Source organism: Mauremys reevesii, linkage group 25 (assembly GCF_016161935.1).
Source record: "Mauremys reevesii isolate NIE-2019 linkage group 25, ASM1616193v1, whole genome shotgun sequence".
Classification (NCBI taxonomy): Eukaryota; Metazoa; Chordata; order Testudines; family Geoemydidae; genus Mauremys; species Mauremys reevesii.
Window position 1 is genome coordinate 4918034 of NC_052647.1, and position 27479 is coordinate 4945512.

General features: G+C 55.8%; 1 protein-coding gene across 1 annotated transcript; it reads right to left on the minus strand.

The window, feature by feature from the left end:
- Positions 1-873: 873 nt before the first annotated feature.
- Positions 874-26602, minus strand: LOC120391063 (cAMP-dependent protein kinase catalytic subunit alpha-like). Its single transcript, XM_039514350.1, has 10 exons — positions 26241-26602; positions 10669-10730; positions 9075-9203; positions 8798-8896; positions 5628-5710; positions 4848-4974; positions 4508-4603; positions 4267-4389; positions 2922-3086; positions 874-2157 (listed from the first exon to the last, which is right to left on the minus strand). Exons 1-10 carry the CDS (start codon positions 26440-26442, stop codon positions 2032-2034), a joined length of 1212 nt encoding a protein of 403 aa, XP_039370284.1. The 5' UTR covers positions 26443-26602; the 3' UTR covers positions 874-2031.
- Positions 26603-27479: the final 877 nt, after the last annotated feature.

The window sequence follows — 27479 nt, forward strand, 5'->3', positions numbered from 1 at the left end:
GTGGAAAAGGGGGATTTGGGGGGGAGGCCCAGCCACAGGGCTCCCCCTCTCCGCTCTGGACAGCGCTCATGTATTTATAATATATATAATTTATCTATGAAACCAAAAGAAGCTCACACACCTCCGCCCCCGAGAGAAACAGGAAATTCAACCGGCTGGTGAATACACACAGTGGGAGACAGGCTGCGGGCTTTGAACAGGAGCACCACACGGATGCACTGCATTGGGGGTGGGGAGGATATGTTAAGAATCAGACAGGAGGAAGAGTAAATGAATAGAACAAGAGCCCCCCTCCCCCCGCACCTTCCCCCTTCAATAAAGCAGGATCATGGCTAGGTATCAGCCTCTCCCCCCCAGCTGATCTCTCATTGGAGGGGCTAATCATGCTTTAACGCCCCTCCAACCTGACCACAGATCTAATGGGGTCGCTCCCTGCGGGGGCCAGTTAGGAGTGTGGGGAGGTGGGAGATCAGGGCCTAATTGGGATCCTGTGTTCCTGCCCGCCCTCCCACTCCCCCACTTTCTGGTTTCTCCTCCTGCCTTGTCATCTTAAAATGTAAATCGAGAGCATAAAATCAGAGGTGCAGAATGGAGCCCCAGGAGGATTGTGGGTAAGGGGAACCCTTCCCCTCCTCCCCCACCAGAAAATTCTTTAAGGCTATTTCTGCAGGGCACCATTTGGCCTACGGGGGGAGGGAGGGAGAAGAGTGTATAAGCCCCCACTGACCTGGGGGAAAATAACCAAGTGCCCCAGAACCAGAGCCTACCTGCAACCCCCGCCCCGACACACAAGAGGACAGGCCAAAGAAGGGGTGGGGGGCTGCTCACATTCATAGCCCAGATTCAAAAGGCTGCATTTTATTTCCAAAGGGAGCTAAAAATCCAGAACCCACTGGGGACATTCCCTCTCCCAGCACCTCCATTCCAGCCCGTAACCGACCCCCAGATCTCCCCCCGCCAGTGTAAGATACCCCGAAACCAGACACCCCGCAGAGAGCTGCGGGGGTGGGGAAATACTGTCAGTTTCTACCTGAAAAAAACGGCTCTTTTTTTCCTTGCTAAAACCTGGACACATTCAAAGCTTGGAGAGTTAAAATTCCTGGCACCGTGGGGGGGGAGGGGAAGGGAGGTGTCACTGGGGATGGCAGGGGCTGATGTAGGGTAAGTTAGCCCAGCCCCACGCCTGGATCTTTAAAACCTCTTACCCCTCCCCCTCCGCGTTCCCTAACGGAAAATAAAGTTTATTTTACTTATTTATTTTTAATTAAAAAAAAAAAAGGAGCCCCACCTCCAAGTTCATAAAATGAGACAAGATTTCCCTCCTTCCTCTTTCCAGAGTGGTGGTGGGGGAGGGGGGGGTTGGGATTTTGTCTCCCCCCTGGGGGAGGCTGGGGGGATTCAAAGCTATTCTGGATGCCAGGATATTGATCTGCCATGTCAGTGGGTGTTGGGGCATCTTTGCTCCATACCCTGCTCCCAGAAGCCTTTGCAAATAGCCATGAAGATCTGGGGGGAAGTTGATGGCAAAATACGCCCCCCGCCCCCTCCTTCAAAAACTAAAAGCCACCAATAAAGCCGGCCAGGACGGTGGGGGTGCAGCACGTGTGGACTGAGAGGCAGTGTGGGGGTAACCGGATCAGTGAGGGGGTGGAAAGTAACCAGTGGGAGCTGAGTGTGTGTGGGGAAATCTGTTTAAACCCCAGGTGAGGGGGGGATGAGGAGAGCTGCTGGGGTGGGGCTGCAGGCTTGTGATGGCGGGGGGGGAAGCATGTGCAAGTGGGGGGGGGGGTCAGGGGTGAGCATGGGAGAATTTAGACTCCTGCCCTTCTCTACTATCGTTTACTTAGTACAGGTTTAGAATAAGGGGTCTTCTGCTCCGCCCCCTCCCCAAACCAGATCCAGGCAAATCCCTACCCCCCCGCCCACAAAAATAAAACACACAGGCAAGGAACTCTGGTCTTTCTGCTGATCAAATCCAACCCCGCCCCCACCTGCTCTGCACGCGCCCTCCCGGTGGGGCGGCCGCTGGCCCTAGAACTCAGCAAACTCCTTGGCGCACTTCTCAGTGATCGAGACCCGGATCTCCTCCTCCTCATAGTCGTCGAAGTTACTCGTGTCGCCAGGGCCTTTGCACTTTGGTATAAAGGGAGCTTCCACCTGCAAAGGGAGGGGAGGGGGAGGTTGGGGACGAGGTGAGGGATCAACATTTGTATCCCCCCCACCCCACTCCTGGGTCTGCTAGGGGTGCACAATCAGGCCCCAACTTTGTAACAAGGCAGGCAAGGATCAGCCCCCTCCCCCACATCCAGCCAGAAACCCTCACACTTTGCAATCATGGAAGGGGGAGCCCGTGACTCCGCTTAGGAGCCCAGAATCAGGGCCCCCAGCACGCTTAAGGGATACAGGATCAGGCCCCTTAGCAACCAGGTGAGGGATGCAGGGTCAGCGCCTCCTCAAGCCCCCGTTTATCTACCCAGAATCCCCTCCTCTCACTTTGCAATCAGGGAAGGGCAGGGGGTCATGAGCCCCTTGGATCCCCCACTTGCATCATCAGTGGGGTTTTAATCAGGACCTTCAGCACAGCCCTCTCCCACCTGAGCTAGAGGAACAACGCCATTAGCCAGCAGCAGCAGTAGTAGGCTGTTATCCTCAGGGGGTGGGGACAGGACCATGCTTTTGCCACCATGTTACAAACAGGTGACTGAGGGCTCCCTACTTTAAACCAATGCTGGGTGAGCCTATCTCCCCCTAGTGGCTGGACCCAGTCACAACACCCTGCTACAGAATCCCAGTAACCAATGCGCTCCTAGAGGCCTGGGCACTGATGATCCCAGGTTCAGTTCCTGCTGACGGAGGCTGCACGCATGTGGAAGTTACCCAGGCTCTCCTCTGCCCGTAGCCACCCACCGCCGCCCTCCTACCTTCCTCTGGTAGATGGCGATCCAGTCGGTGGTAGCAAACCACTTGTGGTTCTTGATGTCATTGACCCCGTTCTTGAGGTTGCCAAAGCGTTTGGTGAGGTCCACCTGCAGCAGGTTCCGGAGCAGGTCCTTCAGGTCCGAACTGAAGTGAGACGGGAACCGGACCTGGGGTGGGGAGGAGAGACAGAGGTCTGGCTTTTACCTGCCCTGCCCTCGTGGCTAGATTGATAGATACACCTAATAATGTACAGCCCCTAGCACAGAGGGGTCCTGGGCTATGCCTGGCTACTGAGACACTACTGTAATACATCTAGTAATGTACAGTCCCTAGCAGAGGGGGTCCTGGGCTATGCCTGGGGTGCCTAGGCACTACCATAATACACCTAATACGTACATCACCTAGCACAATGGGGTCCTGATCCATGACTGGGGCTTGTAGGCACTATCGTAATACACCTAATAATAAATAACAAGCCCTTTAAAAACACTCCAGGACAATGAGTGGATGAGAGGTGGGGGCGCTACTGAGGACTGACACAGGAGCTGAAATGGTTAATTAGCAGCCGCCCCCCAGCTCTTATTGAGCATTTTTCCTCCACAGATCTCAAAGCAGGGCTGCCGCATCCCTAGCCTCATTTTACATAAGGGGAAACTGAGGCACAGGGAGACATGACTTGCCCAAGGTCACTCAGCAGGCTGGTAGGAGAACCAGGAACAGAACCCAGGCCTGTTGAGTTCCCCACTAGGTTTAAAGCTGACCGTGTCCCACACGAGTGCTTGGAGATCCTTGGCGAGAAGGCGCTGGGGTGGGCAGAGGAATATTATGGGCTCTTGGTTACTATGGCGATGAGTGCTCTACGAGTGCCTGGAGATGACTGATGTGTTTAAGGAATGTTTAGTCTTGCAACATAGCAGGGTTGTGGAGGGTTTTGCAACTCACAACAGTGTATGCGAAAACCAAAGGCACCTGTTCCAGGAGTCCCCATGAGAGTTACAGGGAGCACAGTGGTGGTGGGGTGGGGTTCGGAGTCCATGTGTTGGGGAAATAGGGGTACGTGGTGAGGGAGGGTCCATGTGTGGGGGACACAATGGGGACGATGTCCATGTGTTGGAGAACGGGTACGTGGCAAGGGAGGGTCTGTGTGTTGGGGTGCAGGGGGAATGGGGTACATGACAGGAGGATGCCCACGTGTTGGGGATTGGGGGAGCATGGGAGGGCATGAGCATGTCAGGGGCGCAGCATGTGAGCATCACTCTGATCAGTCGTTGAGACTTGGCACCCCCCTTTAGCTGGGGAACCCCCCAAAAAATATCACACAAGTGTCCCCTCCCCCAGCCCAAATACCTTGCCAGAAACGATCTTCTCGTAGATCTGAATGGGCTGGTCCGCGAAGAACGGGGGGTAACCAGCTGCCATCTCATAGATGAGGACGCCCAGGGCCCACCAGTCCACAGCCTTGTTATAACCCTGCCCGGGGAAAGCAGGCCCCAGGGTTACGCACCGAACATTTGGGGGGTGGGGGGAACCACCTGGTGGCCAGGGATCAGCTACAGATCAGGCAGCGGACAGGCCCTTCCCAGCTCACCTTGCTGAGGATGATCTCGGGGGCCAGGTATTCTGGGGTCCCACACAGAGTCCAGGTTCGGCCTTTCACCCGCTTGGCAAAACCAAAATCCGTCACCTGGAGCCAAAACACAGAGACGGGAGAAGCTGGATCAGCCTGGAGGCTGTGACAGCAGGAGGGGAAGGGGGGGAGCAGATGATTGATGTATTCTGGCCATGTTACGTTTCTGGGGATGTCTTGGCTTTGGGAAGGGGATGGCAGCAGAGAGAGACTTGGGCAGGGAGGAGATCACCGCAGGGAGCCAGGAGCCAGCGCTGGGATGGGGAAGGGAAGGAGTGTGGGGGAGGGGCGGCAGCCTCACCTCTATGTAGCCCTGCTGGTCTATCAAGAGATTCTCTGGCTTCAGGTCTCGGTAGATGAGATCCAGCGAGTGCAGATACTCAAAGGTGAGGACGATCTGAGCAGCGTAGAACCGGGCGTGAGGTTCACTGCAATGAGGTGGGAGGAGAACGTGGGCATCCCGGGCCAGAGCCGCCCCCTCTCAGCCAGCCCAGCACCCTCGGCCCCCTGCCGCCCCCACCTTCACCTTCCTTATAGATCCCTAATTCCATCCAGCCTGGCAACCAAGGGCAAGCCCCTCCCAGACCAGCATCTCTCCCCTAGCCCCAACACACACCCCCATGGACCCCCAGCTCCATCCCGCCTGGCCCCATCTAGCCCTGGCATCCCTGGCCACTGACTGTGGCTAATGCTGGCAGAAGACCTCAGCAGCCCTCCCTATGGGGAATCCCTTCCTGACAAGCCCAGCTGGGGATCAGGTCACGCCCTGCAGCATGAGGATCAAAGCCAGCATCGCTGCAGATGCTGCTAGTGCATAAAAGGTCTAGTTCTCTACTGAACTAAACCCCAAATTTACAGCTGTGGAAACTGTGGCACAGAGTGATTCTCCCCCCTTCCCACAAGGAGTGAATGGCAGAGGCAGGAATAGGACGCAGGAGTCCCGACTCCCACTCCCTCTGCTCTAAGGGCTAGATCCAACTGCCCTGCTTGAGCCAGGGATACATCCCAGGAGTCTAACCATCACCCGGCTCTAACCATTAGGGACACTGGTCCCAACATCGGCTCCGGTGGCAATGCTCACCTGAACCTCCCGATCCGCCGTAGGTGGGAGAACATCTCCCCGCCCGGGATGTATTCCATCACCATGTACAGATTGGAGTTATCCTAGAAGGAAATGCAGCAGCAACGGAGTGCAAGGGGGCCCCCCGTCAGCGCCTGAAACACCAGGATGAAACTGCTCCCCACACCCATGCTCCGTTATTAGCCCATCCCTTTCAGGGCGTTAACACGTCTCCAGGGAGCCTGATGCACTGGCCTGGCTTCCACACAGCACACAATGCAGTGCACCCGCTGTCTGGGAGATAACAGCCTACTACTGCCGCCAGCTGCTGCTGTTACTCCTTTAGCTCAAGGGTCAGAGGGGCTGCGCTGTGGTGCCGAAGGTCCCAGGCACACACCTGCAGCGGGAGTTGCTGCACAGACGCGCCTGGGGAAGACACTCACTAATGAGAGGGCACGAGCTTTATTTGCTTGGAGTATTTAGTGCTAGAGCCCTAGAAGATCCAACCCCTCCCCACACCTCTGGCCTAGGGGCAGGGACGGGCAGGCCCAAGAGGGATTTCCCAGCTGCGACGTCTATGATCAAAGGGGAAACCCAACCTGCCACCGGGCCGGACACCCCAAAGAAGCAGAAGCAGGAAGTGAAACTTCTCAAAAGCAGAGTGTGAAATGGACCAGGCTGGCTTCATCCTCCCTCGCGGCTGCAGAGTCAAAGAGCAACCTCCAAACTAGCTGCGCTGAGCCCAACAAAGCCATTCCGCTAGGGAGACCCTACCCGGCTCAGTGGTGAGACCATGAGCACTAAGCACCCGCACACGGCCCAGCGGAGACCACTGCCCCTGCCCTCGAGCCCAGGGTCAATTTCCAGCTAGCCCTGCAGAGAGGGTCCAGGCGGGGCAGGGCTGAGCACCCCAGGCTGTACGGTCGGGGGCCTTTTTCTGCAGCCAGATTAGCAGAGCAGGAGCCAAGGAGCAGAAAGTCACATCCTCACATTCCACCTAAATGATCTCAGAACAGTGCGATACCGGGCTGGTAAGAAGGCTCCTGTCCTAACAGTGCCCAGCTTCACCAGGCAAAGAAACAGATCTGAGGATGCTCCAAGGAATCACTTAGCAGCAGTGCGGGTGTGAAATCTCGACTGCCTGATTGTTTCCCCTTGCTGGTCCCCACTTCTCTAGTGTTCATCTGTGTGGGTCTTTGAGTGTTTCTGTTACATAACTAATTTTGCCAGTTGCACATCAACAAAGGTCATGGGGTACGACTGGGTAAAGAATTGTTTCACACTGTGTTCCCATTGGTCAGAGAATTAGTTTGTAATACTTCTGTAAAATGACTGGTTAAGGTAGAGCTAAGCAGGACTCAAGTTTCACTGTATAAACTGGGGTTCAAAAGGAAGTTCTGGGGAACCAACTCCAGGACAGAGCCCAGCATCAGCCCTGCCAGACCTCAACACCCTGCCAATGACACCGTGCACAAGCTGGAGTCCCAGGACGACCTGATCCTGACTGGCCAGCAGGGAAAGTTCATCTGCCTTATTGGGAGCGATGGGCATTGTATGAGTAGCGTGTGTATTCTGTTCTGGAGAGAGGAAGCAGGCAGAGCCCACCTGGATGCAGGGGAGACTTGGATGTGCTGTGCTGAGGGAGGCCAGGCCCGAGGGCCCTGAGAGTTTCCTAGGCTGTGTTCAGACGCTCAATAAACCCTCCTGTTTTACGCTGGCTGAGAGTCGCTCTGGTCTAGAGAACAGGGGGCATTATTCCCTCTCAGAGTGGAGGCCCTGGGGGTCCAGAGCGAGTGGACTCCCTGAGGGGACCAATAGCGAGAGACAGGTGTGCTGAGGCTCAGAGAGGTGCGGTTCCAGGAGGCGAAGGGGCTTAACCCCCGAGAAGGGCTGTCTCACTGAAGGGGGTTCCCTCCAGGGACTCCACGGGGCCAAGAGTGGGCATGACCTGTGAGTCCGTGACAGTAACTGTTAAGAAACAGAGGTTAAGGATATTTCTGTGTGAGGCTCTTTCACTAGGAAAAGACCCTGCAAACCCGCAGACTGTGAGGTGACGCCCTGAGCCCACGAAGGGTGAGGCAGGCGCCTAAATTAAGAGGGTTACGCCTTGAGCCCCAGGAGCAGGGTAAAGGTGGGCGCCCTAGAGCGTAAGGGGAACGAAGCCTGAACCCTGCTGTCTCTAAGGGGATGAAGGGAGCTCAGGCCATCCTTGGTCTCCCTGCTCAGGCAGTTCCGGTCTGCGTGACATGGGCCTTCCTGACCCTCTACCAACTACACAGGCCCCAACACCCTAGTGGTACCTTGATGGGGCCCAGTCAGCACGTACCAGGCCAGACTCCTAGCTCAGCGGGTAAATCCAGACCAGTCGCATTGATTTCAACAAAGTTCTCCCACATTTACACCCACGGATTCAGGGATTTATTTTACGCTGTCGTAGGAGAATCAATTAGCTCAGTGAGCCAGCCTGTGTAACAGCAGCCGCTGGCCCCACTGCTACTGTGTCACCTGAGAGCTACACGGCCCGGAGCAGGGGTGACATTTCCATTGCGATTTATCCTGCAGCCTCCTCTGAGCTGATAACTCTTCGTCACTACAACCCACTAACCTCAGGCTGACAGAGGAGGAGACAGGTCTCCCTTCAGAGCCAGCCCCTCTTTAATCAGGCCAGCCACAGGGGATGCTGTGGAGCTCGAAGGCACAACTATCTTTGCTCTCCCCACAACACACAGGGGCCTGAAATTTAGCTTTCACAGAAACTCCCATCAGGAGGAAACGATCCCACGTGATGGTTTCAAAGTCTCCACAAAGCCAACTGTGTGTGAAGTTAGGACGTCCTCTGAGACTCCCCCGCAAGCCAGGCCTCATGCCCTAGGGTCAGCGCAAGGGAGCTGAAAACTGAAACTGACTAGGAACGAAAGCACAACTGACCGAGGAGGGAGAACCACTGTTCAAAACCTGGAGTTAAAAGCAGAACAGAAGAGACTGAAAAAGGGGAATGATCCAAACTGATTTTTCTTAGCTCCAAACCTGATCCCAGACCTCACACCAGGAATGTTTGTTCTCAGCATATAAGAAACGCAGACTGTGCCCTTCTGCCCCTTTGGTTTTAAATAGGAAAGGAATCGAGGGGATTGTGGGAGTCAGAGGGGAGACACAGCCCAGGGCCGGGCTGGCAAGTGAAGGACACCTACCTTGAAAGAATACTCTAGTTTGACGAGGAATGGAAAGTTGACGGCTTGGAGGATCCGTTTCTCATTCAGGGTGTGCTCAATTTGTTTGAGCTTCACTACCTGGGAGAGAAAAGGAAATAGCAACATCAGATCTTCCTCTGCTGGCGCAGCACCCCCTGTGCCTCCCACCCACTCCCTTCTCCTGCATCCCACGCAGGATTCAGCTCCAAAACCCTCCCCCGCACTGGGGATTCCATGGCCCCAGGCCAGATCTCCATGGCAGCCCCCAGAGTCTCACCTTCTGTTTATCCAGGATCTTCATGGCATAGTGATTCCCGGTCTCTTTATGTTTCACCAGCATCACCCTCCCAAATGAGCCCGTGCCCAGGGTCTTGATTCGATCAAACTGATCCAAACTGGCCGTGTTCTGGAAGGGGGAAAACAAACCTGATGTGGGGCCAGAGTGGTCCTGGGGGCATCAGGAAGGACCCTGCCCGGGACAGTAGGATTTGCACTGCACAACTGGAGGGGTCTTTAATGACCATGATGGGGTCAGAGCTTCAGTTTTTATAGCTCACCAGAAAGGCAGCCCCTCCAGGGTCAGCACTGACCGTGATGGGAGAGCGCCCCACTCCCTAGCACTGCATTGGGGTTCTTCTTGAGAACATTGATATGATGAATTGGTCCTGTCAACACTGGTTCTCCACTTGGGAGGTCCTCCCTTCTCTTCATGGGTCATTATATAATGCCTGCATCTGTAACTTTCACTCCATGCAGCTGAAGTAGTGAGGTTTTTTTTTTTTTTTTTTTTACCCACAAAGCTTATGCCCAAATAAATCTGTTAGTCTTTAAGGTGCCACCAGACTCCTTGTTTTTGTGGATACAGACTAACACGGCTACCCCCTCATAATTGATATGAAGAAGTATTTCACATTTCACCACCAGAGGGCGCCAAAGGAAACCGCTATTTTTTAATGACAGGTTAGTCAAGGGGTTCCCTGCTCCTTGGGCAGAACCAAACTCCAGTTCCAGACAGGCGACCCGCCCAGCTCCATTCAGTGGGGGCTGGTGGGTTAGAGGTGGAGGAGGGGCTGGGAGTCAGGAGTGCTGGGTTCTAGCCCTCGGTCTGTGAGGAGAGAGAGTGAAGTGTAGTGGTCAGACGGCAGGAGACTAGGAGTCAAAAGATCACTTCCTAGTTCCGCCACCAGCTTCCTATACCCTTGACCAAGTCCCTTTCCCCTCTGGGCCTCAGTTTCCCATCTGTGCCATGGAGTTAATGACACAGGGTGTGCGGGAGGACTAGCAAAGTGACAGTGCTGCAGAGGGACCAGCAGCTCTGCCTCAGGAATTACCCAGAACCAGCCCGGCCGGGATTTCCAGTGAGGACAGACCCAGGGCTGACCCCAAAAGCTTTTCTGGCACCTACAAACTGAGGCACTGCACCCAAGCACAGGGCAGCAAATGGAGGCCCTTTGAACAGGGTCCCTGTTAGCACAACCCCCCGGGAGCCAATCTGGGGCTGGGCTGGACGACCACGCTGGAGCCTTGGGAGAAGGATGGGGGAGAGGGAGACAGGCTGGATCAGGAGTTGTCCCACATGGTTAGTGTCCCGTCCCCTCCCAGCAGAGAGGAGTTGAACCTCCATTGTTCTTGGTCCTCCAGTTATCAGAGGGCAGATGGGGGGGGAGGGGAGGGGAGAAGAAGAGCTCTCAGTCCCGCCCCCCAGGAACAAAAATAACCACAGACTCTCAGCAGAGGCTGTTTAGCAAGGGGGCTCAGTGATGGGGAAAGAGATCCAGGGGGAGATTGTAGAGTAATCGGCCTGGGGCTGCAGAGGCCTTGATTGTGGTGGTGGTGGTGGTGGTGGGGGTATCTGGGTTGGGACACAGTACCTGGGAGGGGTTCTCCCATTTCTTCAGGAAGTCTTCTTTGGCTTTGGCTAGGAACTCCTTCACTGTAAGGGAAAGAGAAAGGCAGCAGCGTGAGGAGTCAGGAGGGGTGGGGCACCCAGGCTGGTGGATAGAGTTCCCCTTTCAGGCCCCCCGCCCCCACACACACACCCCGCTCGGCGAAGAGGCATGCAGTCACAAAAGGGGGCGGGGATTTTAAGCGTATCAGCAGGTTGGCGGTGCCTGATTGGCCACAAAGGGCGGCTCAGCTGGGGATTGGCTAGAGAGGTCCACACGCCGGCGCTCCCGCCACACCCCCGCCCCCAGGCCTGCCCCTGGACTCACCGAACAGCCCCTTCAGGGAGGGCTGATGCAGCCCCAGCGCCTACCAAAGCGGGGGCACTTGTGCCTCTACATCCCTGCTGAATATGCCACTCGGGGGTCCCTGTTCCACGCCCCTCAAGGAGACACTCATACAACCCTCCAGTCACATGATGTTAAGAGGGGTGGATCACAGGATCTACTACTGCTGCCAGCAAAGCGGGTGAAGGGGGAGGAGATTCCCCTTAGCTCAAAGGGCAGACGCCTGGGTGTAGCCTTCTCTCAGCCATGCAGGCAGCACGCGCCAATGACACCAACAGCCCACAAGAGGGTGCTCCGCTCACACAGCGGCAGAAAGCAGCCGTGAAAGTCGCAAACCCCAGTTGGGCTTTGCCCACAAAGGGGTTAAAACAACCAGCCGCAGCCTCCACAGCAGCAGCCTGGGAACAGCAAGTGCCCTGCTCTGTGGCACCCAACCAGGTGATCCTTCCTTCGCCAGCTGGGCTCCCGCTCCTTGCTGCCAGATCCCAGGACCATGGGAGGGGGGAGGGGGATTGGAGGAATCTGCAGCATCTGGAGGGATATTTGGTACCGAGAGCCCCTTGTATCTTTGCTGCCTCTCGCTGCCCCCGACAGGGACAAGACCTGCAGCTCTTAATAGTGCGAGAGATGCCCACGGGATTTGAATGGCTGCAGCAGCGAGGCCAAGCACAGAGCAGCAGCAGGGGGTGGCTTTGAACCCAGAGCTCACCCCTGCCCCCACCATCACAGGCAAGTCTCCACCACACCCGAGGTGCATAAAGTTAATTTCCTCCCTCAGGGATCACTGGTGCTCAGACGCCAGGGAGGGGACAAGCTAAAAGCCTAGCTCCAAATCCGGGAGCTGTGGTTCTTAGGGTCACGGATGCACAACCCAGGAGTCAGCTCCCTGACGCCCCACTCTCACCACTACAACCCACTCCCTACCCAGGGGCCCTAGCTCCCAGCCCCCCACTTGAATCACTAAATAGCAACACTTCTGCGGAAACCCAGCACCACCGCGATCCAGTCCTGCCCTGCCTTAAAGAAAGGGCTGAGAAATAGGCCAGGCGAGGGTCTGAAATGCACCAGCGAAGCAGCAGAACATCCTACACACGTGACTGATTCACTGCCAGAGGGAAGGAGACCAAGATTACAGGGATTCCCCTGATCCCACAGGATACGGCAGGGCAGCCCTGAAACGGTTCCGGGGACCAGCTATTTGCTGGCTACTTACCTCCGCCCACACCCCCTTCACCCTCTCGTCCCCACACACCATCTCCCCTGGAGCCCCACAGAGGGGAGCTGAATTCACAACTGATTCCCCCAGCCGCGTGCAGGAGCCGCGGCTCAGTCTGTCTGACCGACTTTCACTTTGTCTCCTACTCTCTCTGGATTATTTATAGAAACAGGCTTGGCTCACCAGCCCTGTCTCCCGCCATCAATCCCAGACCCCCGGGAGGGGGGGGAAGGGGGATCCTTGCATGGACACAGGACAGATAAGACAATTTCCTGCACTGTCCTGGCCAGACCTTACAGAACTAAGTTTAAGTAGCTTAGGAGTTCGTTGCATTACAAAGGCAGGCGGTTATGTTTTATTGCGGGACTGTAGGCAACGTCTACAACGGAAACCCAGGGAAGGGTTATGGGCTTTGAGGGACCATCTGAAACTATGGGGCCTTTTAACGTTAAGTACATTTCCCAGGAAATCTCTAGGGGGAGGGGTATGCAAATGTAACGCCTCTGGTTATGCAAAACCTCAGCCGCTGGAAGCTGCTCCCTGAGGAGAAACCCTCTGCCTGTGAGTTACCTGGCTGGAAGCGGGATGATCTCTGGAAAGCTTATTAGCAGGCGCGTTGGTTCTTTGCTGGGTTTTAAGAGGGTTTCCCTGCAATGCTTTTACCTTAAGACTCCATGTGCTTGCTAACAGCTGTGTGGTACCTTGTACCTGCGGGAGACTGGGCTGTTTGTAGCCTCTGGGGAAGGAGGGCAAAGCAGGCCGGCTGAGGGGGTCTGACTTGCTGGGGAACTCACAGTGCAGGCGGGGAGCTGTGCAGCCTGGAAATCCCCCGGGCAGGGAGGAGAGAGACGCAGGTCTCCGCCTCAGAGAGGTGATGACTGGGAGCCAGAAGCCTAAGTGGCTTCCCTGGCTGGACCATGAGGGGCAAATACAGGTGCAGTTGCCCTGACCTGAGACACCCCTCCCCCACTGTTCTTCCCTGGCAGCATCCACACCAGCTCCATGCCTTGGGAGGGGAGATCAGCCATTCTGCCTTCTTCTGGAGGTCAAGGAAGACTTGTGAGGCTCTGCTAATCAATTACATGAACTGGGGGCAGCCCCAGACGGCGATGGAGGAATCTTCTCTGCACCACCAGCCTCAACACCAATAATTTGTTCCCTTTTTGGGCCTGTCTCATCTCAGAGTCTCGTTCTCTCTCTTCAAGGCCCTGGGCCCAGGAGCCCTAAAGCCGAAAGCTCTGGGATGGGGATTGTGGCCGACAGCCCCACTCCTCCAGTCCCATGGCACTTTCTACCACCCAGGTGAAGCTCGTCTGTGAGAGAGACGACAGAGCTTCTTTGGGGGTTTGGTCCTGCTTTGAGCAGGGGGTTGGACTAGATACCTCCTGAGGTCTCTTCCAACCCTGAGATTCTATGATTCTATCATCTTGAACTTCCCCATCTCCTGCTCCCAGTGCTATGTGCCCTCCTCTGACCAGCCTTCTCCACTATAAACACAGCACAGCACAGGCCTATAAAAACAGACCCTACCAAAACCAACACCTCCTCTGCAGACACAGCTTCCCCCACCCCACCCCACCCCTCCGGTGAGAGACTGAACCGCAGGGGGCAGATGGGAGTCACTTTGCTTATGGCATGGACTGAAAAGTGCCCAAACACTGTGGCAGCGAGGGCAGGTAGGAACGTACACAGTGCCTCTGCACTGGTCAGTTTCACTCCGTCGCCAGCAGGGGTAAGACACCATCCTGCAGGTTCTCAGCACTGTGGCAGGACGAAGGGTTAACTGAGGCTCCAATCCCACAGTTGAGTGTATGGACAGACCCCGGCACTAAGCCCCATTGATTTCTAGGGGATCCCCCCTGTATAATCAATTGCAAGCTCTGGGAGTTCCATTGTAAGCTCTTTGGGGCAGAGACTGACTCATTTCTGGTCTGTACAGAACCCAGGCACCAGGAGTCCTGGGTTGCAACCAATATCTCTGGGGGTTACTGTAATTAAAAGACCATTCAATGAGCAGCCAATTCAAATTTGGCCTCCAAAAATATAAGTTTGGTTAAGCCCCCCAATGCCTTCTAAAAACAAATCTTGAAATAGTCCAATTATTTTTAAACTAAATCCCACTTGAAACAGACGAAGGGTCCCCCACCCCTCTTGCAGCTCAGAGAACCCTAGAGTGAAACCGACTATAAGCAGGAGTGACACTGATACCTCTGGGATTTCCTTTGCTCAGCAGACAGACCTACCTATCTCAGGGTTTTACATGGATGCCCGGCTCCCTAGTACCCAAGCACCTTCTATGCAAAAGCAATAGCGGGAACAGGGTAACATTTTCCACAGGGCTTATAGGCTTTAGGCGCCTGTACGCCATTGACAGTAACTCGTAAATAGTGAATGGCAAACTGGATTTTTAGAATCCTCTCGTTCTAATAACCCTGAGGGTTTGCAGCCGTTCCTTTCCAGCTCAGTGGCCTTTCAGCTGAGAGAGCCCCTTTAAAGACCCATGAACGCATTTCTATTCATGTCAGTTTTGTCAGATGGCATGAATCTGGCATATGAAACTAATTGACTGGGTCTAATTACACAATAGACTAACACACTGACCTGCGCCAGGATAAACACCAGAGGATAGCTGGCTAATGGAGATGTTTTCATACCACTAATCTTTTGTACCACCTTTCAAAGAACTGAGCAAAACCTTAACCTCCTTAATCCTTCCAGGAGGCAGGTACTAATCCCCTTTTTATGGGCAGGGAAACTGAGGTAGGGAGCCATGACCTTGCCCACTGTTGCACAGGAAGTGGAAGAATTGAGAAGAGGACCAAGAGTCCTGACTCTCAGCTTCCGCCCCCTCTAACCACTAGACCCCACTCCTCTCTCAGAGCTGGTAATAGAACCCAGGAGTTCTGATTCTCAGGCTCCTGCTCTAACCACTAGATCCCACTCTCCATCCCAGAGCCAGGAATCCCAACTCCCATTCCTTACTCTGACCGCTACACTGCACTCTTGCTTATCACAATGCATCCAGTTCTCTTGTATCCGATGCAGCAGCACGAGGTATTATTCGAATACCTGGGACAGGGATCAACCCCGGTAAACAGAAAGGAAAATGCATGAGAAGGTCTGACCACTTAGGACCACAGATCTGGTTAACAAAGCCATTCTCTGCGGAAGGGAAATCGGCGCCTGATTCAAAGCCCAGCAGGGCCCAGCACCAGCGCTCTAGGGACCTGTACTAGGAGAGATCAGAGTGATCTGGAAGAGAGCTGAGTCTCCTAATCAGAGGGCAGACTGCTCTTAAAGAGACATGACAAGTTTTAGGCCCAACTTTTGTGATTACAGAAACCTAATGCATGCCAGCTTCTGGGTAGCAGTTTCCAATCTCATGCGTCACCTTGGAGCCTCTGCCTTTCAAACCAAGTTCAGGTTCGCGGTCCTCATTTTCAAGGCACTCCATGGCCTACGCCAAGAGGGATCTAAATGAGCGTACGACTTTGGCAGAAAGATAATGGCTGACAACTCTACTTCCTTGGTACAATGGCACCTACCACCATGGTGAAGTTCATCTGTGCAGGAGTTTTCTCAGGATCTGGTTGTAGACTGTGGAACTACCTGCCACATGAACCAGGGACCATCCCAAATCCAGATGCCTTTCTTTGACCTACCAGAACTTCTAAAACAACAAGACACTCCAGTTCTTCCAGGGAGAAGAGGAGAGAACAAGCCACGTGACAGATGTGCAGTCACATCGCTTAATGCACGACTGGAAGGCCTTCAGATACTGGGGTGGTACGAGCAGAATAAGAACCTAGAGAGAACAGAACAGCCTTGTTTCCAAAATCCTATTGCAGGATCAGGGCCAGGTCCGTAAGAAAAACAACTGTGTTGCACAAAGGCCGGGACTACAAAACGTAACACCATTTTCCCCCTATTTGGGGGAGGGGGGCTAGTCTGACAAAACTTTAAAGCCCCTGCTCCTAAAACCAGCCTTGGGACCTGTAAAAGCAAAAAAAAAATTAACAAGGATTTGAAGGGGATTTTAATGCATGTCAGTCAGTTAGCAAGAGTTAGGCTAGCTGTAACCCTAATGACGCAAGACTTGTAGAAGCAAAAATAGTGTGAGACAAGAGGAAAAAGAACTGTGTAAAAAGTTATTACGACCTTGCAACTTGATAACCAAATATGCAGGCTGGCGTCTTCTAGACGTAAAACAAATAAAATAGCAGAAAGGCAAATGTATAAACAAAATGTATTTGTTGCTTTTTACCGTCTGTATTATTGCTAGTAATTGTCTATAACAAAGGTATAAAGGCTTGCTGTGATTGTTTACCAGTTGAGAGACCTGTCCAGGACTGGGGCGACCCTGTGTCCTAAGGCACTCCCTCCCTCTATTGTAATTACTAAAGAAAGAATAAAGTATTTGATTTTTCTGCACCCAAAAAAAAAAGCGGGAACTAAGTTTTTCTCCGACAATTTGGGGGCTCGTCCGGGATGGCAATGCCCACGGACGGCTACTACAGATCGTTCCCCTTCGAACCCCATGGCGCCACAATAAAAGTAAAAAACCTTTTAAAATCTCTATTGAAGTGTCAGAGAAAAACTGTCTGTAAAAACGTCTGTCTCTGTTGGGCTCACGCCATCTGAACTTATTAACTGTGCAGCAAAATCAAATGCAAAGTAGTATTAAAAAAAAGCCCCAATAAAGTTAGTTTATAGCCGTACTAAGAACTGCTAAGTTAGCCAACAAAGTAAAGTAAATGCATAAAGTAATGCATTAGTGAATGCATTAAAATGCACTAGTGCTGAGGGGTTTTTACCGCCTCAAGAGGGGACTAAGTTTTTCTCCGACAGACCCCAGCCTTGCAAATAAACACAGGAGAAATCAGAAAAAGTGAAACCAACTAATCTAATTTCACCAGGCTCCAGAGGCACAAAGGGCATTAATGGTGAAGAGCAGATTAGAGGTTTACAGGGACTGGTCACCTTGGAACACAGCCAGAATTTAAAGGCAGGCTCATTCCTCCTGCCATTTGGAGTGTAACTGACAGGGGGTCAGGGCTCCTGAAGCAAAAGCTTCCACAGCAGCCAATACTAAGTGCTTTAAAAATGGTCACTAAAAGGATCATTTCACCCGCCACCAAAATGCAGCCACCTCTGGCGTGAAACAGGGCAGCTGTTTAAGGACACTGTACGACAGCAAAGAGACCCTGAAGCTACAGGCGGAAACTCAGGGAGGGAGAATGGCACCGGGGTTAACACCCACACAGATCCCGTCCTTGCGTGCCCCACGCCCCAGCGACGATTGTCCGATAGGAACAAACGTGCTCACAGCTCCTCCATGAGCTTGTTCCACTCACCTCCTTCCTCCCTCTTAGCCCAGCATCATCACCTGCCATCGTCAACTTAAATTTTAAGCCCTTTGAGGCCCGTTCCTCCAGGCCACTAGATGCATGTTAGCAACCTGCCTCAGCCCCACCAGCTTTCTGCATTGGACGCCATTTCTGGCCATGGGAGGGTTTCCACTGGGATGACACCTGACCAGGATGGGGGGAGGGGCGGGGCAAGCTGCAAGCACCATGTGAAAGAACCGTCTCTAGTGCAGCCCCGGGTCTTATTCCGATTCCAGCTGCGTCCCGCCCATCTCATGCCCCCAGCTGCTCCAGACCCCGATCTCCTGTAGTGTAAACTCCATCTTCCCTGGGTGGAACCGAGGAGAATCCACCTCCTTCCCCTCATCCCTCCAGTGCTGGTGGCTGAAAGGTTAAACCCAGCGCTTCCCTGCCACTGGGGACCCCCGTCTCTCTGGTGAGCACCAAGCAGGTTTCCAAAACAAACTGTTTTATTTCCTTTAATGAGCTCAGTGGGGAAAGAGGCCCAAGGGGGCACGTGTTGGGGCTGGAGCGTAAGCGATCCAGGGCCGCTCCTGATGCGAAGGATCTAATGAAGAACTAATACAACCCAGTCTGGCGCCCGCGGCCCACGTCACACCCAGCACCCTGCTAACGATTGCAGGGGCCAGTGCACGACCGTCCTGCCTCTCGCACGGGCTGGGGAAGAGAGCTGAGTACTGAGACCTTCACTGCAGTGACCGGGGTGGACAGGCCAGGTGGCTGTGGGAGCCAGGGATACGGAGCCCTGAACCCTGACATCCTCCTGCTGGATGGCCGCCGGGCGCAGCGAGCTGCCAGGTTTTCACCTCCCATGGGGACTGATTACAATGATGTCAAGCCTATGATTCGATGGAGTCGACAGGTCCCCACCAGGCCCCGCCCCATTGAGCTAGGCGCTGTACAGACAGAAGCCACGCTCCCTGCCCCAAAGAGACCACAGGCTGCTAGAAGAAACTGGCATAGATAGGCAGCGCGGCCTAGCAGCTAGGGTTCTAACCTTGGGCAAGTCACTGCCTCACTCCAGGCCTCAGTTTCCCCTCCCCCCTCAGGTCGATTTAGACTCTGCTCTTCAGGGTAAGGACTGTCTCTGACTAGGAGTATGTACAGCACCCTGCACAATGGGGCCTTGAGCTCAGTCAGGGCCTAAGAGCTACCGTAATGTAACCAGATGCAGGTAGAGGTGAGGGTTCGGGTCTCAGAGGGTAAAACTCTCAGATGGGTTAAGCAGATCTCAAAGGAGCCGACCACTGACCAGAACTGGCTTGTGCCTTGCGATTTCCCCTGAGCCACAACCCAGGAGGGCAGGGAAAAGCTGGGTGACAGGAGAATTCACCTCCTGCCTCTAAGAGACATGGGTTGAATTGTGGCTCAGGTCACAGAGCCAGTGTGAAGCCCAGCACAAGCCACTGGTCTCTGCTGGGGAGAGGCCCTGGGCCCAGACTAGCAAGGAGACACTGGGTTGGGAGGAAGGAGGCACAGCAGAGCTGCATGGGGGGGGTCAGGATCACCGTGTCCCCGCCGGGAGCCATCAGCTCCCCTTTGCGGAGAGGAAGGAAGGGACGGACGCTGGCACTTCAAGCCATCAGGGATACTAAGGGAGGGGAGATGACCACACGCCCTGCCTGGGATCCCCTCCCCAAAAGCACACCCCCCCTTACCATCCATGCTGTGGCCCACGGAGGCCGCCGGCTGTGGTTAGGAGGTCATGGCAGGTGGAGAGGGAGGTCTGGCCTGGCGCCTCGGGGGGGACTTTGTCCCAGGCAGCAGGAGCAAACACGACCTCTGCTTCGACCCCGGCTTCTCCAGCGAGCTGGGGAGAGACCCGAGCCAGCACAGGGCCCAGTGCAGCTCCAGGGCGTGTCTGTGGCGCCACCTCTCCCTCGGCTGCATCGGAGGGGCCGGGTTTATGCCAGGCTGGGGGGCCCCATCACGCTGCCCGGATCCTCCGGTGACAGCTGCCTTCAAGCTCCCTTGGCGCAGGGGATCTGTGCTGGACTCCTGGGTTCCTGTTTGCCGCTAGAGGTGGATCTGCCAGCGCTGCTGGGGACGCAGGCAGCAACGAGGTGAGGGCAAACCCCCAAAGTGTCCCTTCACCGCCCTGGTAAGTGGGGCAGCTGGTTCCGGAAAGCAGCGCCTGCCACCAGCTCTCCCATGGGTTCTGGGCTCTCGACGCGAGGACACGCACCCAGGGACGGGGGTTGGGGAGGACAGGGACAGAGCCAATCACGTGGTGCAGTGCAAATAAAGCGAGACAACATTCACGCAGCGATGCTCCAGGGGTCTATTTATACACAACAACTGCAGCTCCACCCCCTCCTCCCCCCGCTGCTCTAACTAGGTTCTTACCCCATCACCCACAACCCCTTGGGGCATCCGGACACTGCCCTGATCCACTACTGGAGGAGGAAGAGAGGATCCCCCAACTCCTCTCCCCGCCCACATTGTAACTCCTTATCCCCCCCATGACCTATGGAAGCCCTTCTCCAGCAGCCCATCCTGAGGATCTCAAAGCACGTTAGAACACCCACGGCAAGCGACCAATCCCAGTTTACAGGTGGGAAAACAGGCAGAGAGGAGGAAAGGAATCTTGCTGAAGGTCCATGGCAGGACAGTGGCAAAAGGGGAACAGAACCCAGGAATCCTGGTTCTCTGCACCTCCTTTGCTAAGCAATACTCCACCCTCCCTGCCTTGTGCAGGGAAGAGAACCCAGGAGTCCTGTCTCCAAGCCACCTGCCCCTTTCCTGCTCTAACTCACCAGCTCCTGCCCCTCTATAGGGCACCCCACAAAGCAGAGATGTTAAACAGGGATCCTCCATCCAGGCTACTGGACACAGACAGACCCTGGAGGGTTCCCTCTGGTTTGCCACTGCCAAGCCGGCAATACCTGGTGTCACCACTAGGGCTCTCCCCTAAGTTCTGGCCTGGAAGGCACCGGACGTAACCCCGCTACTGTCCACACACAAACGCCTCTGACCCCAGTTGGGAGGTGCTAGCCGGCCTAGCTGGGGTTAGGCTCCACTTTTACTCAGGCTGGAACCCACCCACTTTGCAGAGGCAAACCCGTGTGTGCCGACAGTCCCCCAGTGCCTTCCCACCATTCCCCTGCAGGGCAGACAAGTTCTCCCGCGATTGCCAGGGAAAGAATCTGAGCGTCTCAGCGCAAAGAGCCTGCGATTTCCCCCCGGAACAAGCACAGAGCCAGTGAGGACACAGTTACTCAAACGGGTGGCTGCTCAGACCCAGACTAGGCTACCAGGGGGCTGATCAGCCTGGCTAACTCTGGAGCAAAGACCCACCCCTAGGCTCCCAGGAGCTGGCTTAGCCCTGAGAAACCTGCCCTTGACCAGCGCAAGACCAAAGCTAGCCAGGCCTAGAGGGAATCCAAGGGGCTGTAACAACCACTGTTTTGGTCAACACCAAGGATCGAACCGGGGATCTGCGGAGCAAAAGGACGGAGTCTTTACAGCTTTTCATCACAGCCAGGCTCTGTAGCTGGGGTGGAAACAGACTCGCAGTGTCTATGGGTCAGGGACACACAACGCACACTAGGTTACACTCCCCCCTCCTCCCCCAAGGGAGCATGGGCCAGGATGGTTAAAACCTCCAGTGGCCTCCAAGAAAGCCAAATGCCTCCTGCTGCCTGGCCATCCCCGGGCATGTAACTGTACCCTCATGCCAAGAGAGAAGATCAAAGACGAGACTTGAAATCCCTTCCTGCCCCCTCTCCTTCATACGCTGGCTCATCCCTGAACATGTTCATTATAGACACATGGGACTCATGGCAGCCACCTCAGAGGCGGGTCGTGACAGCTGGTCAACAGCGCACAGCAATGCTGCATGGGGACTGCTCACCCAGCACCAAAATGCAGCTGCTTCTGGGGTGGGGACAGCAGCTGGATAACAGGCACATTGCGATGCAGAACAGTGAAGGATCCAAGACGCTGGGAGATGGACTTCAGAGGAGGTGGCGTACCCTTAACCGCGCTGGGATTTGGTCAGGGTTATTGTGGGACCTGCTCCAATGCCCAGTTTGGTAACGGGGCATCTTGACATTGCTTTGGATAAGCCAGGAGCGCTCAGGAGGCCTGACTGACTGTGTGAGTTCAGCCAAGTAGGGTGACCACATGTCCCGATTTTATAGGGACAGTCCTGATTTTTGGGTCTTTTTCTTATACAGGGTCTTATTACTCCCCATCCCCATCCCGATTTTCCACATTTGCTGTCTGGTCACCCTACAGCCAAGTCATTTTCCAGCTCTGTAAACTGGGGCTGAGGATTGTGCTGGGGGGCGGAGTTCATTCACAAATGTGCTTACAAGTTCCTTGGCTAGAGGCTGGCAACATCATGAAGCATGAGCTGGCCACTGTGGCCACCTGGACTAGTCAATCCAAACGCTGGCAATCCAAACGCTGGGCATCCCGCCCCCTCCCCCACTCCTGCATTTCTGAGAAGCCCGACTTTCTCAACGCTGGGATATTGCCAGGATCTTTCCCTCCTTGGCAAACGCCGCCCGGATCCCCCATCCAGAGAGCGCCAGGCTACCGCCGGATCCTCTACGGAGCTCCTGGAGTTTCCGATCCCGCTGCCAGCACGCTGCCCCACCCCCAGCAGAACAGATGAAGGACAGAACTTTTGCCCCAGGCCTGGAAAGCTGACGGAGCAGCAGCCCCGATCGATTTCCCAGTGGCCAGATTTAATGCCACACTCAATAAACACAGCTCTGGAGCCAATCCATGTGTGTGAGGGGAGGGGCCAAAGCTAAAAGCAGGAGAGAGCCCCGCCCTCTTTGAGCAATCCCTCACCCAGCTGTACCTCAGCTGCAGATCACGCTGAGAAATGTGTCAGGCTGGCTCAGTTTCCAAGGAGGGGAAGCTGCTTTCTGCTGCTCCGAGACAAGGGGAAGCAGCAGCAACCGCTCTGGCAGGGGAAGGGGGGACTGGAATAGCATAAGGGGAAATTTGTCCGCCACCAGCCAGAGATCTGTTGGCCAGAAGGACCTTCGCCCGCAAGGGAAAGGCTGGACGCTCCCCCCCCCCCCCCAATGGATGCTTAATACCAGAACAATCCTGTACTACCCCTCAGCACAGATACCCCTGCTCCGACCACTGGACTGTGCTCTCCCCGAGCTGGAACAGAACCCAGGAGTCCTGATTCCTTCAGCCCTGCGCTAACCATTAGACAACACACCTCCCAGAGCCAGGGACAGAGCGCAGGAGCCCTGCCTCCCAGCCTCCCACCGCTACGACCAATACAGGAGCAGGTGGGTGAAATTCTCTAGCTTTAGAATCCGGGCCAGCACTCCCCTTGCAGAGCTGGGAATGGAACCCAGGAGTCCTGGCTCTCAGGCTACGACTCGAGGGAACACTCTCAATGTCCCTAGCCAGCTGTTGTGAGGACCCAATGTCACCTACATTGTGGGCCCCCCCACAACTCAGCGCCCCCGAGCTGCACGCTGGGGCATTAGCGTCAGCCCCCCACCTCTGCAGCACACCGCGGTTCCTAGGAGAGCTCCCAGGCATGACGGTTGGGAAACGGCCCCCACTTCCTCCTCAACCCCCCACAGAGCATCCAGCTTCCCGGTGGCTTGAATATTCACCACCAAGGCAACAGAGCCGCGTGCTCGGCCACCTGCAGGCGAGGAAAGAGGCGGTCGCAGGCAGCCAGGGGTTAATGCCAAGAAGCAGAGTCTCAGTTACCCAAGGTCAGAGAGGAGCCAGCTCTGTTTCAGATGGTTAAATCTCCCCCCTCAGCTCCCCCCCCCCCGTGAGCTTCCCCCGCACCACAGCGCCACCTAGCTACAGCGGGTAAACAGAGCACAGACCAGGAGGGTCAGCTCGTGGAGGGGGCTGCACATCTTTGCTACCCGGATCCTAGGTGGGAATCAGGCTCCAGGTCGGCAGAGCAATTTATTCTAACTCCACAGCACTTTGAGATGCCAACTGGTTTCACGCAGGGGCTGCTGGCCCGGTTCCTAGTGGGAATTGCCCCAATTTCTAGTGCCAGTCCAGTAGCAGCCTCAGATGAGGAGGAAGCAGGGTCTGGCACCAGGGGCCCCTCGCATCAGCCACCGGGAGGGTCCCTCCAGGGCAGACAGCGCACGGATGGCAGACGTGCTGGGGCTCTCAGCTGGGAGCGCCAGGGCTGCTGCTCGAGTGCGAAATTACAATACTGAAGCCTGGATGTCTGAGACAAAGAGGCGGGTGGGAACCAGCAGAGGGAGATTTGGTTGCTACCGGGCAGTGATCTAAGAGGAGTCTCCTCACCTCCAGCCAGTCAACAGTTACTCCAGACCACAGCTGGATGGGCGGCTGTGGTGTCACTAACACACAGAGGGTCCGTCTCCTTTAAGAGGCAGCAGCTAGCAAAGAAGGCAACACCCCCATAGGGCCCCTCCTACTCCCTCCTGACAGTTTCCAGACCCAGCATGGGTTTGCTAACTGCTGATGCTCCACCCAGGAGCTTCTGCAGCGATGCCCCCAACATGAAGCAGAGCAAACCCCCGATGCCCTGCCTGGTATCAGTGCCTTGATCTGCTGGGTCAGAGAAGTGGGCAGAAGCAGTGTCAACCAGTGGATCAGACTCTGGCCTGGGAATCAGGAGACCGGGGTTCTAGTCCTGGCTCTGCCACTAACTTCCCATGAGACCCGGGAGATGTCGCTCTGTGCCTCAGTTTCCCCATTCGTACACTGGGGATGATAGCCCTGCCTCACAGGCAGGTTGTAAGGATAAATGCATGGACTGTAAGGTGCTCAGATGCTGCAGTGATGGGCTCTCAGAAGTACCTTAGACAAAGATTATAAACCCAGGAGTTCTGGCTCCCAGCCCCCCTGCTCTAACCACTAGACCCCACTCCCCTCCCAGAGCCAGGGAGAGAACCCAGGAGTCCCGACTCCGGGTGCTACCGACTCTGGCGTGTGGTCCTCACTCACTAGGCTATCAAGAAGTCAAAGCCTCCCCCCTCCACACGCTGTGCCCGTTGGATCTGGAGGCAGCGCTTGGAAGGCCAAGACAGCAGAGGGTTAAAGGTGCCGGAGAAGCTGCTGGCACCAGGTGCTTTACAATCTGCTATTTTAATCCTGGCTGCCCTGCCAAGGCACTATTGTTACAGCCTTGTTTGAACATCCAGCCTGGGGCCTGGGATTGGCGGGTGGGTCAGAGAGAGCTCATCCTCACATCCTCCCCTCCCCCCCCAAGCTAGCCCAGAGCCCCCAGGAGAGGGAGCAGAGCCGCTCAGGGTCCCCCATGGGAATCCCACCCACCCAAAACTACAGCCAGGGCCACCGAGTTGGGATGTGACCTCGACCCGAGCGGCTGTGCAGTTAGTTCAAGAGTCCGAGCTGATGAGCACCCAGGTAACACTTGACAGGCTGCAAACAGGGAGGGGGGGGAGTTTTCATCTCTGATGAGTCACGGCTGGGGAGGGAAGGAAGAAGTGAAAGTGGATGAGAAGGAAAGTGAGCCAGGATGTCAGAGAGGAAGTGTAAGTGACACATGAGAGGGCACAAATCTGTCCCGGCAACACAGGGAAGCAGCCATGACTCTCCCACGGAGGGGAGCCAGTGGGTCCTTGTGCCACTCAGGGCAGAGGGATCCGAGCGCCCAGCCTCCCACCCACACCAAAGATCTGCAGCCATCAAGGATCAGGAGTTTGGCTTGCAGCTTCCTAGGTGCAGTGGGAGGAACGGGAGGTGCCACACGCCAGGGACTGGCCTTTGGAATGGAGGGAGAGTGGGACTAGAGAGGGGAAGAGACAGAGAGGGAGTAACGTTGAAGAAAAGAATCCATAGACCCCACTCCCTGCCCAGAGCTGGGGACAGAACCCAGGAGTCCTGACACCCAGCCCTTGCTCTAACCATTAAACCAGTATGAAGACTGGGAGTCAGGACTCCTAGGTTCCATAGCCAGCTCCACCCCCAATCTTGCGAGACTCTAGACACAGACACCCCCCTCTGCGCGCGTCAGTTTTCCCCCCATCACAAAACAAAGATAATCTCTCCCTTGTGGGGGTGGGGGTGTGTGTGTGTGAGTGTGTGTATTAGCCACCATCTGCGGAACAGCGAGAGCCAATGGAGCAGCCCACGCCACACAAACTGGTTGGGACGCCCGGCGCAGACACTCAGCGAGGAGAGAAGTCGCACTCGGCGTGGCGGGTTCAGCCCTCCTGACGTAAGAGCTGCCATCTCCAAACCCCACGTCCCACCCCGGCACCACCACCAGCTCCTCAGCATGGCAAGAGGCTCGCGTGGCTGGCGCAACGCGGCCGATGGATCAGGAGTGGCAGGAAGACGAGTCCCTGGACGTCAAGCTGCTGCCAGCGGTGACTGGGAACCGAGAGCTCCTAAGGCCTCATCCTCTGGGTGAGCTCCCCCCTCACCTCGACCCTGCCCCGCAGGGAACCTTTCCGGGGGGAGCTGGGCAGACCAGACTCAAGCCGTGGTCTCCCCACCGAAGCCACCACAAACTTCAATGGCGCCTGCATCACAGGAGACCCCTCCCGCCGCATCCTCACTAGGACTCAGACGCTGCATCTCTTTTCCCCAGCACCAAAACATGGCAGGGATCTGGGGCTGCACGTGGTCCTACCCCCAGGGCTCCCATCCCAACTCACTCTGCTCATTCCAGGCGGCAGTGTGCTCGGACACATGGGCCGTCCCGCTGCCGGCCGGGGCCCCCGCCTCGCTGCGCGGCCCCCAGTAGAAGATCCGCCCAGCCAGACTCTCCAGCTTCTGAAGCGGTGACATCTTAGCGCCTTTGTTCCTGCTGGGGTTGGGGCAGGTCATTTCTGCTCCATGGCTCAGGTTTCCCTTCATTTATTTATCTCCCTCTCTCCCCGGCCCTCACAACCAGAGTCGACGCGAAGCTCGGCCCCGATCCAGGAACCCTCCGGCCTTGGCCATTTCCCAGCGGCGGAGACAGCACGATCAGGGACTAGAGGAATGGCCCCAAGCCTCAGCAAAACTCCTCCACTCCCGACAGAGACGAGGGCTTGAGCTGATTGCTCCTGACTTCTGACCGGGAGAGAGAATTTCCATCCAACAGCTCCCCCGCCCTACAGCAGCCCCAGAGCGTGGCTGTCAACTCAGAGACCGTCGCGCGACTCTTCAGGGCCGGCCAGTCACATCCATGCACACTCCTCCCTGCCTCTCGCTCCAGGCGGGGAAGACCCGGGACTTGGAAACGGTTTCTTCTCTCCCCCTCTGTCTGGAGAGTTGGCTTCCCTGGTGGAGGGAATGGAGCCGGAGTAGGGGAGTCTGGTCACTTATGCAGCCGGCCAAGTCAGTTTCACTTCCTGGAAGGTGAGGGGAGGACAGATTCTGCTTCAGAACTGATGGGACGGGTTTGCCAGAACAATGGCCAGTGGCAATCCCCACACAGCAGGGGTGAAACAGCGCCCTGGGTCCCCGCTCCTCTCAAATCCTTGGGCCGAAAGCAGTGGGAGAGGCTCCCTCTGGCTTCACTGCCGATCCTGCATGCACTGGGGGGCAGACCCCTGGAAAAAACACCATCCTACAAGTCCAGTGCCCCCAGGCCAAGCCACTGGGGCTGCAAAGGAAATCTTGTGGCTCACGTGAGGCCTGAGTCAGAGGGGTGCAGGTCCTTAAATCCACTGCTGGGGGCCCCGCTCGCAGAGACGAACAGCAAGGGGCTGCAGTGCATCAAAGGTGACTCTCCAAGCGGCGTTCAAAGAGACCCACACTCAGAAACCCTTGGCGGCTGCCTGCAGCAGCACCCCAGGGAGGAGATCTCGAAGCACCACGGGGTTTGACTCTCGTGTCGTGCAGTCCCAGGCGGTACCGACCGCCGGCAGGGGAGGGACCCAGGACTAGTCGCCTGGAGGTTTCTTTAC